At 42.0% G+C, this 21,680-nt stretch overlaps 2 protein-coding genes across 4 annotated transcripts in view; one reads left to right on the top strand and one right to left on the bottom strand.

Annotated features, from left to right (window-relative positions):
* The window catches only part of kalrna (kalirin RhoGEF kinase a), a 154,165-nt gene that overhangs the window by 37,174 nt on the left and 95,311 nt on the right, over positions 1 to 21,680 (top strand). For 2 of the 3 annotated variants that reach the window (XM_084954647.1, XM_084954646.1), the window contains exons 2-6: positions 16,891 to 16,965; positions 18,097 to 18,211; positions 20,743 to 20,935; positions 21,229 to 21,402; positions 21,478 to 21,561. In XM_084954647.1, coding sequence (XP_084810773.1) covers positions 16,891 to 16,965; positions 18,097 to 18,211; positions 20,743 to 20,935; positions 21,229 to 21,402; positions 21,478 to 21,561 — 641 coding nt within the window. Of the gene's footprint in view, positions 1 to 3,041; positions 3,486 to 16,890; positions 16,966 to 18,096; positions 18,212 to 20,742; positions 20,936 to 21,228; positions 21,403 to 21,477; positions 21,562 to 21,680 lie in introns of those variants that run through there. The other variant, XM_084954648.1, reaches the window with a different exon arrangement.
* On the bottom strand, positions 10,510 to 12,188 carry LOC146371270 (uncharacterized). Its single transcript, XM_084954650.1, has 3 exons — positions 11,782 to 12,188; positions 11,025 to 11,106; positions 10,510 to 10,854 (listed from the first exon to the last, which is right to left on the bottom strand). The coding sequence occupies exons 1-3, from the start codon at positions 11,909 to 11,911 to the stop codon at positions 10,641 to 10,643; spliced, it is 426 nt and encodes a 141-aa protein (XP_084810776.1). The 5' UTR covers positions 11,912 to 12,188; the 3' UTR covers positions 10,510 to 10,640.

The raw sequence follows: 21,680 nt of genomic DNA, 5'->3' as shown, positions 1-21,680 counted from the left end.
GGTATTTAAGCCCTGGTGGGAGCTGTCCCTTCACAGGATAGTTGACCCTCATCACATGAACCAGTCTGAGACATTTCCTCACCCTGTCACGTGACGTATTGAGATCAGCTGACTCAAGACATGTTAACATTTAAATCAGGACATTTACTGACTTTTCAAAATTCCTTATGATGTGTTGTTCAGTGTTGTGCAGTTCAGCTACTCCAGCTGCTGACGAGGGAAGGTTTGTGTGTCTGCCTGTTTGCAGCAGTGCCGTGTGAAGTTGTGTGTCAGCTGGGGGAAGCAGACAGCAGTCTGATACTGTTGTAAATGTGTATCTAATCCATTTTTGTTTGTAATATTGGTTAGTGTCTGAAAAGCTGTAACTCTGCTGTGTTAAGTGAACAGACGTATGCAGCTCTATCAGATACCCGAGTATGTGATGAATTGTAATTGAGTATTTCTTTAAATTATGTTTCCGTTTGTGTTTTTATTCTTTAAAGTGGAGCACTGGTGTCCTCCTGAAAGAGCAAACTGTACAAATAGGTGTTGTATTTGAGCATCATATGTAAAGCTCATAGAAGAGGACATGCTGTAAAATTGGAGCTAAAATGAAAATATCAGGAGATAAATTTGAATTGAAGAATTTATATTTCTTACTGATGCACATAAAGGAAACACAAAGACATTACATGCTATTGAAAACGTTACTGTCTGTGTACTCGTGTCCGAGGGATCTTTCAGATATGGTAACACTTTCCTGCAGAATGATTCAAGACCACTGAACACAACATTTGCAGCCTATTCCTGTGGTGATATAGGCCAGTGAGAAGTGATCGACCTGTAGTGTAGAGGACCCAGGGTTAATTCTGCAGTTAACTGAATAAGACACGATCCTGCTTCATACAGACCGCAGCCCTCATGCTTTTCATGCTTGTGCTTGGAATCCTGAAGGTCCCAGAACATATTTCATAAATGTGTGTGTGTGTGTGTGTGTGTGTGTGCTGAGTAATGTGGGGAAAACCAAAAACACTCCTAGCTCTAATCTGAGGTAAAAGTCCTTGTAAAGTTTGTAAATGTGATGCTGTTCTTTGGAAGATACGCTCTCTTAAATTGAATAAAATGCTGTTAGTGCTGACAAAGTGTCCCGTGTAGGCAGAAACCTCCGTGGATCCTACCAGAACCAAATCAGACAAATCGGTTTTAAGTGTTGTTGACTACCGTGCACGAGTGTGTGAGCTGGAGTGATCAGACGTGTGTGTGAGTGTTGTGCTGAGTCAGCACCCTCCAGATGGCATCGCTGCATGCGTTTGGCATGCACCACAGATGATGTCATCACCCTCAAACAGAAGCTTTGATGTGATTGGTTCATCTCAAATGAGTCAGATGGTGTCGATGGATGAGAGAAAAATAAAATATGCAGTCAGTTTATTATCAAGCTAATACTGCAGTAACAGACCGCTGTGTGCGGCTCGAGTACGACCATGTGGTGCTGGCTCGCAGAGTCTCCGTGATGTGATCAAGCAAAGTAAAAATGCAAATAATTCAACAGCCAAAGAAACCTTCATGAAGGAAGGACACACACAAGCGTGACACACATGAAACTACTTTTTGAGTGTAAATACATGCAAGGACGAACATATTCAAGCTCTTACATAATTTCCTTAGTAGATGTGAGTATTTTGTTTTTATGGCCTCTAACCAAGGATGCACGTGTGTTACTGACAGCCTTGAGACTTTAGGAGGAGGAAAAGGTTTTTGTTATCATGGTGGACTCAGTCAGCAGGAAAGAAATGAGGAATGATTAGACTGATGAAGACACACACAGGCAGACACGACTGCCTCTCTGTCGAGGTGGGTCAACAGATCCTGTATTGATATGTAACAATAACAATTATGACCTGTTTCTTCTGTAAAGTCTCTGCTTGCACCTCTCTCTCTCACACACACACACACACGCACTCACACACACACACACACGCACACACACACATGCACACACACACTCACACACATGCACACACACACTCACACACATGCACACGCACTCACACAACAGAGTTGAACAGGAAGTAGTCACTGCAGGGTCAACATAAAAAACAGAAGACATTTAGCTTTTCACTGATACAAACTCAAACTCAACAGTGTACATATTTGTGTTTAAAGCAATATTTCCACCAACTTTGAAATAAATCAGAGAAATGCTGCTTGAAAAATGCAATGAACAGACAAACACAGATTTATTCAATTCAGTTTTATTTACAGAGCGCCAAATCACAACAACAGTCGCCTCAAGGTGCTTTATATTGTAAAGTAGACCCTACAATTATACATACAGAGAAAAACCCAAATGACCCCTATGAGCAAGCACTTTGGCAACAGTGGGAAGGAAAAACTCCCTTTTAACAGGAAGAAACCTCCGGCAGAACCAGGCTCAGGGAGGGGCGGGGCCATCTGCTGTGATTGGTTGGGGTGAGAGAAGGAAGACAGGATAAAGACATGCTGTGGAAGAGAGACAGAGGTTAATAACAGGTATGATTCAGTGCAGAGAGGTCTGTTAACACATAGCAAAAAGGAAAGTTTCCACTGTGGACGTATCCAAGCAGGATTAAATAAGTAGGTTGGCAGCTAATATGAGAGCATTGTGAGCATTGCCAGTTACGTTTACACAAGTATTGTGCTACCTGACTGATGGCTAAAACTTACCTGACAAAACTTCCTGCTTACCTCCAGCTACATCTAGAAAAGCACCAATTTGTATCATAGAAATCAGAGGATTCACACACACGGTATCGTCTCGTCCTCATTTCTGTCCTCTGTGCCTGGTTGGATGCCTCGTTCGTCCCGTCCACACGGGTACTTATTCTAGTGTGTTGTTTGTGTGAAACACTGATAAACTGCCACGGCGTGGCAGAAGCCACTGGAAACAATGAACTACAGTGTCGTCATAACACGAGTGTAAAACCATCAGAAGTCATTGAGGTGTCATGTAAGTGAAGATGTCTTTCCTGCTTGGACAGATTTAAAGCCTCCAAGTGAACTTTCTAAAGTCTATTCACCCAAGATAGTTGGAAGCTGCTCAGCTGCAAAACAAACATATTTCTTTTACTTGAAACATGTTGCCCAAGTGGAAACAAAGGTTATTCAGATAAAAACAAAGAAATAAAAAAACACTCTATTAATCACAACGTTTCTTGCTTTTTTCCAGCAGCTGTCCCTTACTGAGCAGCAGCGTCCCTGTGGAGAATACATCATCTCCTGCTTCTGTGTTAGTGCGACCTGAGCGTGGTGGCTGGAAAGCACTTAGCTTGTACTAGCTCTCACTCTGCTCTGAGCGTAGTTATGAGAGAGCAGTGTGTGGTTTGTGTTGGAGGACTGATGGATGTGGTTTTCCTCTGCAGGGAACACTGGAGGCGAGGCCATTAATATGTGCTTGTGTTCAAATGCACATGTGTGCGTATGTGAGAGGCTCGCGCTGGAAACATACCCTGCTCTGTTTTACACAGGTAATCTGTTGAAATAATGAGACAACAATAAATGATTTATGTTCAGTGTAATGCTGTTAGTTATGGAGCAGCAGGGCACGTGACATTATAGTGAAATTACACAACTATTGAATGCTGTGGTATAAATCGGACAGCTCTGATTTCAATTAGAATTGCCTTGAAAGTTAAAAGAAGAACCATTCATACATGACCTTCATCACAAGTTAATACATTTTCAAATTGTGCCAAAGCGTCACTTTGGTCAAACTTTTCCCCGAACAGACGATTTATAGTCAAACAAGAAGGACATTAGTCAATAATAACAGGAGTTTATGAGGAACCAATAGTGGGAAAACTTGCTAGCACAAAGTACTATAAATGTTGCCATTCCTCAAACATTATTATGTTGGTTTTAACTAGAAAATGAATATAATGAATACGACACCACAGCGTCGCCAGGTTCGTCGTCAGATTCGAGGTGTTACCTCCTTTGCACAGTATCAGCTTAAAGCACTTGTTGCAGGCTGCTGAGTTTGCATCTTTTGCTGTGAAGTACAGCCAGACTTTGACCGCTTCGCCTTGGGCATTTTTAATCTGTAGCTCTGCTCTAAAAGAACGTACGTACCTGGGCCCGCCTACTATCCTTGGAAAGGTAAAATGATTGGCTAGAATCCAAAGTGTATCACAGCTCAGGAAAAAAAATAAAGCACCGAAATGTGCGCTGCTTTTCGGTCTGGTTACTACCATTTATGTCAGAACCGGTACCCATACCTAAATATAAGGCCAATATTACTGTCCTTACTGTTGTATAAACCTGCTGAAGTTCATAATTTGAGACTAGTCAGCTGATGTTTGTGTGATCAGTATTTTGGAACAAAAACATTTGACTTTCTGTGTAACTCTACAGCAGAAACACATAGAAATATTAACGAGCTTTAAAAACATGAACTGTAACATCGGTGCTGAATACAAGCAAAGAGTCTGGGCGTTATTTGAATGTTCATCGTGCCTCCAGAGTTTCTACTTGTGTTGGGATGTTATAACCTCAATCTGTGAACTAACATCTTTGTAGCAGAATCTTTGTGAATGCGTTGTGTCTGTGAAGGTTCTCAGTCATCCAGGTCATCATAGTCAAAGGAGCTTGCAAAGAAAAGCGTCTGGACTTCTTTAAGTTGCTTGAAGACGTTTCACCTCTCATCCAAGAAGCTTCTTCAGTTCTAAGGTCAAATGGCGGAGAGTCCCAGATTTAAACCCAGTGGGAGTTTCCCCCCAAAGAGGGACAAAAGGACCCCCTGATGACTTGTGAATGCGTTGTTGACCTGATTCGGCTCACAGCCTTGTGCAGCCTTCTTTCTTCCAGAGTACCTATGTGACACATCACTGAGAGCTCTACTTCCTAAGACATCCCTGTCGCTTGGAAACTTTATGCCAAGAGCTTGTTAAGGACTTTAACACAAATGGACAAATGGATCCAAACAGCTGATGTAACCCAATCCTGCCAGCGAACACATGCCAGCGTGACAGGATGAAAATGGGACTTTCATCTGATGGTTAGAACGCCAACTGATTGATTTGGAAAAGGGATAATTACTGCTCAGCTGAACTTTTAGGGATTCAGTTTCACGTTGAATAAGTTTCACATGTAAGCGTAGCAGCATTAAACACGTTAGATCCCACCATGTGTCGCTGTGGCAACACGTGAAGCTGAGGCAGCTGTTGCCAGAGTGCTGATAGCTTCACCTGTTGTGAAGACACACAAACTCAGCGTGTATGTGAATGCGTGTTATACTACAGCCTTTCACAGTCGTGCACATGACAGTTTGGTTTTGCATAAAGCTGTTGAACTGGCTGATTGTTTTTTAAACCTATTAGAGCACGCATACAGGCTGTCGTCCTGATACACATCAGGCGCCTGTGCTCATCTGGGAAAAGAGCCTGTTTGGTGTAATAACTGAAATGAGCGGTCATCGTACTGTGGTCCCTGAAAGCATCCTCTGTGTCACCTTCACTGTTTGCTGAGACTGTCTGGACGGTTACTACGTGAACAGACTGAACTTAAAGCTGTAAGTGTCTGATTGCTGATCTCACTGCTACATTTCAGTAATCAGTGCTTACTGTGAAGCTGCCTGTGAGTTGGTTTAGTCCACGTCATGTGTGCATGGTGAAGGAAACAGTATGAAGATTTTCAACTGTGCTGCATGTTGACCTTTAACATCTAAACATCTGGAAGAGTCCAGCTATGCCTCTGTGTGTGTGTGTGTGTGTGTGTGTTAAGAATAGACCAGTGACATCACTTCCTGGCTGTGTGACGTTGAACACTGTAGTGAAGCATGTTTCATGATGGAACCTGTGTATTTTTTTCCATATGTGTGTAGTTCCTGTTTCATGTGTGCTGGCAAGTTTTTAGTGTCTTCCTGGTTACCTGCCTGGCAACCATGACTACTGGTTAAATACATGAACCAAAGTAGGGCTGCAAGAATCATCGTCTAGATACTTTCAATAGAAAATGACTTTAAGTGCTTTACAAACTCATTCTTTCACTTGCAGAAATAAATCCACAGACACACACACCAAATCAACCAGGAGACACAAAACTCACAACAATTCTTTCCTCAGTCAGAGGAATGTCACAAAGCCTCCAAGAAGACAGAGCCTATGGTATAAACCTTAAACGGTAGCAGTAGCGCATGTTGATGGTGTCATCAAGTTGAGCCTGTTTTGATCGAAAGCATCGCAGCGGCTGCAAGCATTGAGCTAACATGTGGGGAGGAGGAGGAGGCGCTCATAAAGAAGACCGGTGCAACGTCAGTCATATGCACCTGGTTTGGGTTTAAGCAGTCAGATGTTAAGCAGCAAAACATCATCTGCAAATTATGCCGCACGACAGTAATAGGGAAGAGACGAAGCACGTTTTGGAATATGAGGAAAGCCAAAAACTGCGCTTCCTCCACTTCCGTACCATTGATTCCTTAATGTTGAATTCTCTCACAGTGGCTCTATTCCCGTGTTGTTGCAGTATATTAATGACTAACCTCGTACTGTGGATGGATTATCTCTGTTGTTCTCCTGACTGGAGTTTGGTCCGTTTACAGCATCCTGCCATGCGATTGCATTTGTCCCTAACCATCGGGAACCCTCACTATCGAGTGGAAAAAAGTTAGCGTTCATCCTCCAGCTTCACTGTGTTTATGCTATGCTAACATAGCTGTTTTGCTAGCGATCACGTAGCACATCATTATATACCAGCTAGTCCAACTTCAGTAACCCTACAAACGTCACTGCTGTTTATTTTTCTGTCTTCATTTATGTTGGTAGTGATAGCAGAGCTGTACGTTTGAATTTTTCAGAAATCTCTCAGTCAGAACATGCTATATCATGTTTAGGTGGAAGATAGCGAGCTCTGTTATATTTAATAAATTCTGTTTTCATGGATGCCTGGATGTTAAACGTCATTGTTACACCTGGTAAAGCAGCAACGCTGATCATTTTATTAAAGATGAAAGAATTTAGACAGTTTTTAACTTTCAGTGATGCTGCAGTGTTTGTGTGACTTTGGGACCTGAAGAAGACGGAGTTTAGGACCCAGATTATGCCACAAGGCTCCTGACTACGGTAGCTGTAATGCACCAACAATCCAGTTTAGCAAAGTCGGACTAAAACATTTTTGAGAGATGTTTGAGCGCCGTGTACATAAAATTATTTTGAGGTTAGTAAGCACAACCAGAATTCATACATAAGGCGCCCTGATGATTTTTGAGAAAAGTAAAGGACTTTAAGTGTGCCTTATAGTACGGAAAATACGGTATACAGAAGAAAAGAATATATGGCAATATATATCGTTACGGCACATTCTTCAAATTATACTGCAATATGGATTTCAGGCCATATCGCCCAGCCCTGAAATGGGTGCCTTTTTAATGAAAGGTGGAGTCGGAGTCACAAATTAGCATCTTGCCAGATGAGCAATTATCACCAACATAGCCTTCCAAGTTTAATCCATAAATTTTGGCAGCAGGAACAGAATACTTTGAAAAAGTGTGTGTGTGTGTGTGTGTGTGTGCGCGCGTGTGTGTGCATGGGGGGTGTTGGTCAGTTTCCTCTAATCCGGTTGTTAAGTGATGACAAACCCTGCTTCCGGGGCCAAATGACACTGTGTTCATTAAGATTGTCTTAATGTGTTTCAATGCTTTGTATCTCGTTCTATCTGAAGCTGAGTACCCTTCATCAACATTTGAGTTTTTGCCAAGGTTCGTATATTAATTCAATACAGTCCTTTTTTAAATGCAGACTTTGTTGTAGGGCTGTGCGATATGACCAAAATCTCATATAAGATATAAGAATTCTATCGTCCGATAACGATATAAATCACAAAAATGTAACATTTTCTGTAAATTCTGTGAATCTCGGGCAGCTCGACTTGCGTGAAGTATTTCCAGCTGGGCGTCATGTAGCTGGAGTCGAGTGTTTTAACGATGCATGAAACGATACATTTTTAGACATAAGTTGTAACGGCCGCCGTTTTCTTTGTGAGTATTTATTACACGGCGTGCTGCGGGGAAAAGCCTGTTCTAACGTTGGAGTCTAAGGTTTATTTTTTAGCACCTGGCGGCTCTTTTTTAATTCTCATCCGTAAATAATCTGCATCTTTCAGGTGATTCAGTTTATTTTGAAAAGTCTCAACAGGATCTTGAGCTTCATTGTGAAAGGTTTATGTGGAACATAAACAAGCGGACACGCGATGGTTTTACCGTCGTTGTTGCTAACGACAACGCATAAAAACAGTCGCTTGTCCGTAGTGTGGTTATATTAAATATAAGAGAAAGAGAGAACTTTAAGAAATTAATAATAACTACAGTGACCATCAAAACCATGAAAAAATATTGCTGTAAACAGTTTATTTTTGCGACACCACGAAACAAACGATAGCGTAAAATGAAACGATAGATGTTTCTATATCGTCATCTGATATATATCATTATATCAAACAGCCCTACTTTGTTGTGCCTGTGCCTGCCCTTCAAATTGAAATTTCAGTTCACTTAACTTAAACACAACGCACACATCTTCTTCCATTAGTAACAGCTAGCAAATGTTTCAGGTGGTTTCTGGATAATTTCAGCGTAACTGTAACGGTGTGTTCACACCGAACGCGATGGACACGAACAAAACGCCCCAAACGCCCCTAATTTGACGCGTGCACATTCGCGCCTCAACGCGTGTCCAAGAAAAAAATCCATAGCGCGTCAAAATATGATATTTTGACGCGGGTGAACCGGGAATGTGGGAGGAAGTTGTGCCAGACGGTATCTTTGCAAGATGGCAGCTGTCGAGCTAGCGCTTGAAGAGAGAGTCTCCCTTCTCTATTTACTGTGGAGAGCAGAGCAGCGGCGTAAAAGACGTCCTCGCCGTACCTGGGTCCATCAGGTCCTCCAGAGGCGTGAGCAGTTTGGTGAGTTTCACCATTTGCTCCAGGAGCTGCGCCTGGATGACGGCCGATTCCAGCGATATCACCGTCTTTCACTCGGCCAGTTTGAGGACCTGCTTTCCCTCGTCTGTCCCAGAATCGCCCGCCTAGACACCAATTACAGGCGCTCAATCCCACCTGCAGAGCGCCTGTCCATCTGCCTGAGGTTAGTAAAAGTATTTAATACGGTGGTCCTTTATTGATACCTGTGCTAATATATGCTAAACCATCCATTTAGACACTGCTAACATGGATGTGCTATGCTAACAGTGAATGCTCTCGGTGTTTACTGAAAGCAAACTGTGGTACGGAGACGACTGTTTATAATATTTCTAGTGATACTCAGAAGCTCTCATCAAGTCCCGATTTAATTCGATTTATGCTGTTATCAGTGTTTGAATGATAGCATGGCTGTGGTGTCACATCAATGTATGCGCTCGGTGTTTGCTGATATCAAACTGTAGCATTAGGACCACTGAGTTAACCTTTGTAGTGATACTCACTCCTTTTTATTTAGACCTGGTTTAATTCTGGTATAGTTGAATATTTGTATATGATCCCTGCAGCTGTCAGACTCTAGAACAGGGGTCACCAGCCTTTATTAAAACAGAGTTAGATAAAACTGAACAGTTTGGTTCATCTTTAGTTACATGGTTCTATCTTGATTAATCACAGATTAATTTTTCAAAAATATTAATGATTTAAGCAAGGAAAGGGCTACATGTCAACATACAACTCTTTATTTCTATTAATGTCTTACTTCATTCCTACCTGATTGACATGTTTAGGAATTATGAGTGATTGGCTCACTGTAGTGGCAAAAGTTGCTACCAATCAAATTATGATATGTTAAAGTTAAAACAAAACACAACTGTTTTAGATATTATCTAATATACATTTTGTAATTATCCTTATAATTACAAAATGTTTTATGTAAGATTTAAGTTTTGTGATTTAAATCTGACATCACAAAAGTATTTTGGAATCTGAATAATGTATTTTGTAACTGCAGTACACATAATACTGATTTTGAACAATTCTGTCCAGGTTCCTTGCCACCGGGGACTCCTTCACGACCAAGCGTTCAGTTGCAGAGTCGGTGTGTCCACGGTGAGCCAGGTCACCCCCCCAGGTAGCGACGGCCATCTGGGACTGTCTAGTGGACGACTTCATGGCTGTGCCTTCACCTGGAGACTGGCGCTCCATCACAGAGGGATTCCAGGAGCGCTGGAACTTCCCTCTGTGCTGTGGAGCTCTGGATGGGAAGCACGTCCAGACAAAGGCACCCCATATATCATATAGGAGACACACACATTGATATACACTAAATATTTACTCCATTTCTTTTTTTGTGGTGCCCAAATTTATGCACCTGCTTGATTTTGTTTAAACAATTATTGCACACTTTCTGTAAATCCAGTAAACTTCTTTTCACGTCTCAAATATCACTGTGTGTGTCTCCTGTATGATATATTTAACTGACATTTTTTATTGTAACAACCAACGATTTATACAGGAAAATAATGGCTATTAACAAGGTTGCCCAAACTTTTGCATCCCACTGTATTAGTATACTTTGTCATTAGTATAATATGAAATAAATTCTACATGTGTCAAGTCGTGTGCCAACATTTGCTGTGTAGTAGAACTGAGACATTAGTCATTATAAAAATTTATTTGAAATAATATTAAAATTCTCAAACAGAAAAACATTAAACATAAATATATAAAATATAAGTATTTACAGAGAGACAGGAATAAAAAGGACCCAGCTGCTCTCCAGAGCAGGAACAAGGCTGAGGAGGAAATGCTCCATTGGAGACTGGTGTGGCCTCTTCAGGGACACCAGGATGGCCAGCTCCACCGCCCATGGACCGTCCTGGGACCCGTCCCTCATCTGCCTCGGAGCCGTCCTCCTCTGTGGGCCTGTAAAACAGCACAAACACAAAGAAATGAGAAGGCTGCTACTAGATTTTAATTTTAACATCGAAAAAAAAAACCAAACAGGATATAATCAGATTGGTTGTAGACATTTAGTAAAGGTGATCACAAGGCAATCCCACCGACTAAAAAGGTATCAGTGCTGCTGTACATACCTGTGGGTGCAGCAGCAGGAGCTCAGGGACTGGGGAGCCAGGAGAAGCAACAGGGGACGCTCTGCTGCAGAATCAGTTGGCTCTATCAATACAGTATTAAATGTTAACATGTTGAATATAATCAGAGAAAGTATATACAGTGGTCCCTCATTTATTGCAGCAGGGGTTCTCAGAATAACTAGCCCCTGGTCACGCACTTTATACACTGTTTTCCCCACACACATGAACATTGGTCACAGTTCTCACAATCGATTCTCAAAGTGCAAACCTTTGTAGATAAACGTAAAAGTATTATTATGCCGCGGTTTGTCTTCACCTGCCTGCCACTTTCGTGCGCCTTTTCCCCTCGCGGTGCAGGTGTCTATTTCCGAATGAGGCTCATAGTTATGGGTGTTTTTGTGCTGTTTTTTCTATTGGACGTGATGGTTATCAAAACCAAACGTGATAAATTTGGCAAGCGCAGGAGACACGACACGGAGGAGATTTGTCAATCAGGCTGCAGAATGCAATGCTGTACGGTGCAAAAGAAAAAAGAAAAAGAAAATCAGCGAAAAAGCGAAGCAGTGGCGGATGAACAGCGGGACCACTGTGTGCTGTTTATTAATAAACAAAATATATTCCTATATGACAACATGCATAAAAGCAGAACGGTATTTGTACGTCAGTGGGAAAATAGCGGTGGCTTGCTAGCTTTTGTGCGGCTTCCCCGGGTCAGTGAAAACTTTAGAGAAAACTTAAGAGAAATGAATGAACTTACCAGGTTGCCCGATCTCTTCACATATCTTCCTCCAAGCTCGGTCCTTTATATTCCTGTCTCGGTACAGAAAGCAGCTGGTGTCGTACAGCTCCAGGTTGTTTGCTACGGCGCTGATTAGCCTTCCCTCCATTGAAGAATGAAGGGCTTTGGCTGGACCTGCCCCTTTGACCTAGGTCACAGCCACGTCACCAGGCTCCTGATTGGTTGTCGCGGCGCGATTTGACGCTGGAGTTCAGATTTTTCCAACTCGAGCGGTAGACGCGTAACGCGCGTATGCACAAAATGCAACACAAAAACTCACGCGCGTGGTTTTTTCCGCGAGTCAAACGCTCCAAACGCGCTAGACTGACGCGCGTTTCAGGCGTTTTCGCGACGCAAATCTGCTTCCGAATTTTCTCCTTTGACTTTACATGTAAACCTGACGCACACATGCACACATAAATGCATATTAAACAGCCACATGCTTCTGTAACCACAGCTGTGTCACTACCATAGAATGACATGAGATGAGGAAAACACACGTTAGATTAAAGTGTGTGACAGACTGAAAGCATGAAGACGAGCCACCATCAAACAAACCATGCCCGACACTTATGGTTCATTTTCACACTTGTTGTTCTGCACCTACTCAGACTGATGGTGACATGAACAACATAGTACAAGGTTACACTCTTTGGTCATCATATTTGTCTTTTTGGAACACCTGCATAGAAAAGCTTCCAAAACAAAAACCAAAATATATGAGACTTAATTAAACATGTAACAACTTCTAGTTCCTGAAAACGTGTGTATTTAGCTCTTGGTTGAAACAAAACCCAGTCCTAAGAGCCTGGGGCAGAGCTTTTGGTTTGAATTTCATGCTCTGATGGTCCCAGTAAGTTCAAACCAGAGTGTGTCGCGTTGCTGCAGGACTCTGTGGTAGCTGTGCTCATTATCTGTTGCCTTGAATTCAGCATAAATCTCCAACTCATTGCCCAAAAGTGTTTCACGGCACAGGATAGAAAACAAATGGGTGAATGTGGCCAAAGAAAGACAGAAGATGCTGAGTATGTACTGATTTTATGCACAAAATAAAGTCCGTATTCACCGAATAGAAGAAGAAACACATCCAGTGTACCTTCATGATGGATTGGACTGTACCACAGTACTTGGCAGCTGTCTCTCTTTTCCCATCTTTTTGTACATACGTCGTTGCTACTTTTGAAAAAGTGACTGCCACAGAGGATAACATCTTTTGTCTAAGGTGCTGTCTAATTGCATTGGTGATTTCAGTGTGTGTCTGTGAGCCTGCTGGATTGGCTGACTCGCTGCACACGCTCGCTTTCATAGACATCTGAGTGGAAGATTCATGTTCACAACTGCTGCATTGTTTTTCTTTGCCTTCATGTGCCCATTTTCAGCAGTTTAGGCAATTACATACATTAGGCATTGCTTTGCAATGCAGCAGTCATAGAATTTGTTCTTCGTTAACTACGCTTATCCAAAGTAGTTCAAAATAACACATGATGATCCAAGTCAAGGGGCAAGCCTCTGCTAACATGAGCACAGTAATGACAGTTAAGGCTGGGTTCACTACTCAAACTGTGAGTTTCAGTTATTTCACAATAAAAGCTCTCTGCAGTTGTGAAGTGAGCCCCCATCTTTGGGTCCTGCTGGCAAAGGGATAAGAACGACAATGCTGTGCACAGCTGTGGAGTTGAACTCTCAGGCTGAAGAAATAGGCTATTAGTCTGTTTTAGATACTTTCAGTAGGAAATTACAAAATCTATATTATTATAACTATTATTAGCAAATTCATTCATTTTTTGCACAGTCACAGTCTTCAACCATTCAGTTTTAAGTGATACAATTAGTGTTAGATAGTATTAGTGTGTACTTGTAAGTAGCAAAAACAAAGTGGTGTGTGTGTGTGTGTGTGTGTGTGTGTGTGTGTGTCAGCAGTTACAGAAGAGCCAGAATACATGATAGTATGACAGCCAAAGCATGGAGTACATCTGAATAACTAAGGCATGTTTGTTTCAGCAAACTTTTGTTTTTGTTTTTTTACATTCTCATTGGGGGGGGGGGGGGGGGGGGGGTGTATAGCGTCTCCACACACTGTCCTGCAAACCATAATTTTTATTAGATCACAGCGAAGCAGAGACACAGTGTTCATGCAAACGTTTGCACAAATATTTGGTAAGATTAGGCCAGTTAATAACAGCTCAAGAGCATGCTCAGTGACAGACTGAGATTACCCACAATGCACCACTGAATGACACAGGAAATCATTCCTGACTGTGGTCATCTCCCTGTAAACTCCTCCATCTAACACACTGTAAACACTGCAATAGTTACACCTTTCTGCACACGCTCTACAGTAACACAGCAAATGACAAAGTTCACAGGTTAGAGTCAATGTCAGTCATATATATTCTCACCTCTGTAATATTCATATTGATGTTTATTATTGAGTGATCTGTATACATTACTGCTATTTCTTACATCTGTTAAATCTGTAACATATTGTATTATGCAGTCAGCTCAGTCTGTTACTGTTACTGTCTTGGAGCGACTGTAAGCCACATCATTTCCTTAGCGATTTATAAAGTATGCTGATTCTGAATTAGGGATTCCTGGTTAGACATCTCACACGTGCATACCACCAGTCAGGTAATCTTGTGATCATGTCTCCAAAAACACGCCATGCTACATCACCCCCGACCTAAAATCACCCATGTCTGCTGGACATCCTAAAAACATCACTTAGAAATGAACACGCATATGTAATCAGATTACAGCAATGCTTTAATTAATTCAGCACAAAGTTTTAAGAAAATGCAAACATCATCATTTACACAAATTATATGTCAAACAACGTTGGACGTTGTTACTCGACACTCGTGTCACATTTGTCCGTCTGAAAGTTTTTATCAAAGCAAGATAAGAAACAAAAAGAGAAAGTGTTACATAAAAATAATCACGTAGATGGTTCAGTAAACTCTGTGTATGATTTCACAGCATGAACTGCAGACAGACGAGGGTGCTTTGGGAACAATCACAGGCTCCATATTGGTTTGTCTACAGCAGATATTTAACCTAAGAATGACTTTGTGTCGCGTAACCATAAACATAAATGTTGGACCAAAGATGTCCATCGTAGGTGTCTAAGGTTGTTTGGTTGCTCGGACGAAGAAACCCTCACTCACCATCATGTGTTCAGCAAATGATCAAAATCTCTTTCCATAAGAAAAGTGAAAAGCATCAGCACATTTGACAGTTTCCTGTGTGTTTCCCCTCAGAAGGACAAATGAGTGTTACGTCCTTACACACACTGGCTTCCTCTGCTGTATGTTTAACGGTCTGAAGAAAACGCTGCTGATTTTGGCAGCACACTCGCTTCTCTCTCTTCTTTGCCTCATTTCCTGGAGCACAACCTATTTTTCTATTCCAGTCCTGTGAATATAAAGACATAAATCCAGAGTTATCTGTTTTGGTCTGACTTCATTACAGGACATTCAGCTTCACAGGACTTGGCCAAGTTGTTTCTTGAGGCGATCACCTGTATAAGGTTATTGTTTGACACATCTATGTTTCCTCTAAGTTACAAACACCCATGTGTTGTGGAAAAGAAGCTTATTTATAATATCAGTGGCTAACACTGTCTGCGATGCTAACAGGAGTCTGTCAGTATTTGGAAATCACGTGGGACAAAATCTGTGGTGTTCTTGTTTGGTCGTCCGTACATGTTTATGTATCTGACACATTGAAATCGTAGTTTTCAGTAGACTAGCTTGCCTTAAGCCGACTAATTAGCCATAAACACACAGCCTATCACTGCTTCTGTTACTGCTAAGCACTCTTAATAAAAACAGACACTCCATTAAACTAAACTGTCTAACATAGCAGTAATGCCCTTTCACTGACATGTTGTGTAATCTTCTTAATGCAGCATTTCTGCCAGCTTAGTACAAGCCTGTTAGCCTGCTATGATGAAGCTGACACACCCAAGTCTTAGTAATCTGAGTGTATTTATTTATTTTACACAAAAGGTGCAAACGTTATGTCAGCTGATGTATTTGTTCAGCCTCCTGATTCTGTTTAAAGTATAAAAACAAGCAAACAATATAAAGACTGAAGATGTTAAAGTAAAAACCAGGAACAATCTTAGCTGGTGAGGTGATTAATGCACACTCATGGTTAAACTGGAGACACAAACGCGATATGAGCTGATCGAGCAAAAGGTAAAGTAAGCATACAGTCTGTCTGCATCATAGACGATAAAAACATGGCTGGAGCTGCCAAAACCACGTGCACGAAGGACTGTGAGACCACGTGCTCATTGGCTGAAACAAACACAAGTCATTAGTCATGTTTGATATGACCCAGATTTACAAAATAGACAAGATAGATTTTCATTTACTGTTAACAAACAATGAAATGGTAATTATAATTTATTATTAATAAATTACTGCAATTTAAAAAAGCATCTGTAAAAAGTCTGGAATAAGTCTGAAATAAAAGTTTTCAGAGGAGATTATAGAAACTAGAACTGAAACAAATGTCATGAATCTATCACGTGGAGACTTTAAATCATTGGCAGCCAAGAAAACTACAAAAATACACCACAAATGTAAATTTATAAGCACATGTGAATATCAGCTGTTGTTGTAAGAAACTAGAACTTTACAAGTTTAATCAATGCTGTTGACACACACCGATCAATTACATAGTTAACCTTTAGTGACACGAATCGTTAAAGCTAATTGGTCTGTTCCTGTTTATGGGCGACCTCTGGCTTCCAGTCCTCAGTGGGTTACTATTACGTTTACACATGGATGTGTCACGCTGTGTCGTCACCATCACACTCACTGTTCCATGGTGTTTATGGGAGATGCAGCTGATTAATATCAAGGATAGAAGGTGAAAAGCAGGGGCTATGGATTCTGCTGACTTGCTGTTATTAATGTTGTGTGTGTTTACTTACTTTACTTAAGTTACTTCTGCTTTACATCTACTGAAGAGTTATTAAGATGTGAAATGCTTATAGTGATGTAACCATAACAGATTACAGTGTTGGTGTGTCTGGTGAGATTCATGCTGATATTCTCTCTCCCTGCATCTCTCCAGGGCCGTTCAGGACTGAAGGCATCAAGGCCTCTGATGTTCTTCCTATTTTAAAGGAAAAAGTTGCCTTTGTGTCAGGTGAGTGTCAGTCAGTGTTAAATCCACAACCCTCCAGTCTGTTTCAGGAGAACTTTACATCAACCCCCTGAGTGTCCCACAGCAAAGAGCCTGTCCCCACCACCATGGTCATGCAGGACGAACACAGAGGTGTTTGAAGCATTAGGAGCTATTCTTCATGTTTAGTAACATTGTCTGATAGTTAAGAATGTTTTGAAATTTATATAATCTTTTCATGTTGAACACAAAAAGATGGGATTTTTTTCAGTATGCAGAAAGTTTTGAACATAAGAAGCTATCGTACTGGATATGTCTGAGTCATAAGGAAAAGGACCAGTAAGAAGAACGCCCCGTGGACTGTCCACAGTCCTATTTAGAATATATTAGCATCTCTGTGAGTCGAGTATATTATTACTCACATATCTGCACACGTGAAAAGCTCTTTGGACTCACGCACATCCTGAGGCAGGAAAGGCAGAGGGAAGATCATCAAATCTATTCACACCATGGGAACGTCTCTCCTCTGCCCTTAGAGCTCATTCACTGCCAAAGCAAACATCCAAACAGACACACCAGTGTGGCCGGCACACTCTTCTACACATAGTTTAACAAGCGCGATCTAACGCTGGAAGTTTGGAACATGTGCTTCACTGTTCCCCTGCTTTTATTTTGAAACCTGCATCACTCTGATCCATTCCAACAATGTTAAAAAGACACTGAGAAGAAAACTGTGCGACACCTGAACAACAGAACTGTTGAGGACAGCGTTGCTGCTCAACACCTCTGCAGCCCCTGCTGATGACCAGCAGGATGTGTCGCAGCTTGTGGGATGAGCACATGTTGACTGTCTCCCCTTTTAACCTGTAGTGGTTCAGTCCAGACCTATTTGGTTTGTGGCTTAACCAATCAGCCAATACCACCTCGTTAAATGTTAATTGGTCAGCTGGTTTATTTGTGAAGGTGTGATTGGTCCATTTTTTTTCATAGCCAAAACGTGGTGGTCACTTAACAAAGTGGTAACACTTTACTTACACTTTAAGTGTCGCTGGACGTCATTCCACTGATTCACATGTAGATGTAAACTCACCCTGGATTACCTGCCTTAACACGTGTGTTTTAGCTTTAAGGGTTTTCTTGTGCATCTACTTGCAGGTGGACGAGATAAACGAGGAGGACCAATTCTGACATTTCCTGCCAGGAGCAACCATGACCGAATAAAACCTGAGGACCTGAGGAGGCTGGTAACCTACCTGTCTACTGTCCCCAGGTACTCACAATGCCATCACACACACACACACACACACACACACACACACACACACACACACACACACACACACACACACACACACACACGTCTGCCTTCATTTTCACGTTAGAGGTATCATCTGTTGTCTTTCTACTAGCCGCTCTATTAGGACATTTATTTAGACTCAAGTGTGACAGGCACTTAAGGAAGCAGTGAAGGCTGGAGTGGACATTTAAGCAATTAAGTGCTTCCTTGTAGTCTGTTACAACAGCAGGCGTAGACCAGTGTTTAATTTGCATCAGCATGAAAGCTGCAGTGTTTGCAGCACACAAGAGCCAGTCTGTGAGCACTCACACAGTCTGAGGGTGTTACAAGGAAAGCAGTCGAAATATTAGGCACAGGCCTGCCCCAGTCATTCTCCACACAGGGAATGTTTTCGTTTTGCTCTCATAGTTTTTAATATCTTTTCAGTTTAAGTTGATTTAAAGCAGCGGTTCTCAAACTGTGGGGCAGGCAGGATTTAGATGATCACAGGAAAAAAATCCAGTTAAAATATGTTCAGTTAGTAGTAGTAGTTATTCTTTTTTAGCAGGTGATTTTTAAAGCTAAAATAAATTGCAGTCACTTTTTAGCAGTTGTGGGGTGCATGAATTTATTTATCATCCAAAGACATGCAGCTCGTGGGGATAGGTTAGTTGATTAATCCAAATTGCCCATAGGTGTGAATGTGAGTGTGAATGGTTGTCTGTCTCTGTGTGTTGGCCCTGCGACAGACCTGTCCAGGGTGGACCCCGCCTCTCGCCCTGTGACAGCTGGGATAGGCCCCAGCGCCCCCCACGACCCTGAAAAGGATAAGCGGAAGCTGATGGATGGATGGATCTAAAGTTTGTCCAGAATCATTTTAAATGTAAAACGTATCAGGATGAAAGCTTGAACATGCATGAGTAAAATAACTGAGTTATACAGTGAAATGTTGTAAACACACATGCACATAATATAAAATGCTACCTGTTCAGATACAGTGTGCTGACAGTGTTAAGCATCATTCAGCCGTCGGACTGATCTGGTAAATATCAGCACAAACTTTTCTACATTCTTTAATCGTCTTGATCGGAATGATTTGATTTAACTTATTCGAGACCCACATTTCACTGAGTCGTGCACAGAGGAAATCAAAATTATGTAAAGTAAAAATAGCTGTGCAAAGGGCCGAGACCACTGCCGGGTCATTTCCAGACAGATGCCAGAATTTGAGAGGTTTGTCAAGATGATGCTTCAACCCAATGGGTGGTGGTAGATTAGACCATGTGACAGTAGAGGACTGCAGTGAGAGTGGCCTTATGCCGTCCTGCGTGTAGCTGAGACTCTTCAGAACCCTTCATGGACCCCAAACACATCCATCACATGTGAGTGAGCGCGAGGATAAAGGACGGCCAGTTTGTCTTTAGAGACGACTACTGAAGAAGGAAATGTGACAGAACACGGTGGTGACGTGTTATATAAAGTTTGCAACCAGAGCCTTTGACAATAATCTGTACTGTCAGAGACTAATGCACACATAAATGCATTTACCCACTTTTGCTAATCGAACTGCTGTTTCCAGGGTGACGGGGTCTGTCTGCAGGTTATAATGGATGAACTGACTTTATATTAATAGACTCTGCATGTTACTGAAGGTGGAGCTGTGGCACTCGAATCAGCTGCAGTAACTGAATTTTAGGCACTGAGTTGTGGCAGTTTGGGTTCAGTTCAGTTGTTATGCTGCAGTTCCTCTGAGTCGGGCACTGAACTGTTCGAGTTTCTGTCTGTTTATGGCTCTGATTGGGAGAAATCTTCTCAACTGTCAGCGTCAAGAAGCCATCGTCCAGCACTTGAGCTGTGCTCAACAAATGCCTGCATGTGGATGTGCTGTGCTAGAGGTAGATACATGCACACATCTGGTTGCACTGAAAGAAAGGAAAACACTGAAAACTGCATCACCAAAAATGTCACTTTGTTGCCTCAATATTAAAGTACAGATCGCCCTGATTCCTGCTTACTTATGTTTCAGCTGGAAACATAATGTTCCCTCGTAGAAACAGTACGTTTCATTCCTGCAGAGCCCTCCGCTGCAGCTTCTTCTTTTATTATTGCAGCGTGTTTAGTTTCTTCTGCAAACAGAAAATAGTTTACCTGCTCAGAACGTCAAACACGTCCATGCTGGAATATATCATCCAGATTATCTGATGTGATTGCACTTATGTTTTACCTGCAGTGTGACTGTCACTTACAGGCCACAGCAGAGCAGAATAAGATTGACGTCTTCTGCTAAATGTCCCTCTGAAAGTTTCTTTTAAATATCAAACATATTCAGACTGCTGACGACACCAGTGAAACAAGGCGCTCCCCGTCTGTGGGGCAACCACAAATGGACCTGATGGTTTTGAGACATTGGTCTGTAGCAGAAAACTGCATTGTCTGGTTCACTTTAAGTCTCGTATAACAGGGATACTAATCATTTCCTCTGAGCCTCTTCTGCCTCCTCAACTTGTTTGTCTGTGTCCCGTCAGCGAGGACGTATGCAAACGTGGCTTCACTGTCATCATTGACATGCGAGGTTCAAAGTGGGAGCTGATTAAGCCTCTGCTCAAGACGCTGCAGGAGTCTTTCCCAGCTGAGATCTGTGTGGCTCTCATCATTAAGCCCGACAACTTTTGGCAGAAACAGAAGACGAACTTCGGGAGTGCAAAGTTCTCTTTTGAGGTCAGTGGGCTTTGTGTGTTTGACCCAACACGGCTTTGATCGTTCAAAGGAAACCTTATTAACAGTAAGATGATTAGAGATTAGTACTGTAATGCTATTTGTGTGGCAAACTGATAATAACTAATAATACTTTCAGGCATCATTGATTTCCACAAGCTGCCATTATGATTTACGCATGTATTTATATATGTGGCACAGACGGTGAGCAGGCGCTGCAGTCACTACACTGTAGTAAGAACATGAAGCACAGCAGGTAGTCAGAACTCACCTCTAACCTGTGTCTGTGTGAACAGACCAACATGGTGTCAGTTGAAGGTCTTGCCAAGCTAGTGGATCCCTCCCAGCTCACAGACGACTTTGAAGGCTCGCTGGACTACAACCACGAGGAGTGGATGGATCTCAGGGTGTCATTGGAGGAGTTCATGTCCAATGCTGTTCATCTGCTGTCCAGACTGGAGGATCTGCAGGTGGGGGCAGCAAAGGCTCAAAGAATGGGAGTAACTGCTATGGCCGACATGACCAGTGTTTCCTGTCTTCTGCAGGAGCTCCTGTCCAAGAAGGACTTTCCTGCAGATGTGGAAGGCTCTCGGCGACTGATAGAGGAACACACCCAGCTTAAGAAAAAGGTGAGTCACTATCAGTACAGGTGCAGACACAGTCAGAGACTTTATTATCGCTCTAGATCGAGCTGTGCTAAAGCCAGCACAATTCAGTGTTCTCCTACTATTAATGAGAGGATTGAACT

This window comes from Perissodus microlepis, chromosome 16 (assembly GCF_051167445.1).
Source record: "Perissodus microlepis isolate ML-2025 ecotype Zambia chromosome 16, ASM5116744v1, whole genome shotgun sequence".
Classification (NCBI taxonomy): Eukaryota; Metazoa; Chordata; class Actinopteri; order Cichliformes; family Cichlidae; genus Perissodus; species Perissodus microlepis.
Note: the sequence above shows the minus strand (reverse complement) of the source record. Positions and strands in the feature narration are given on the sequence as shown.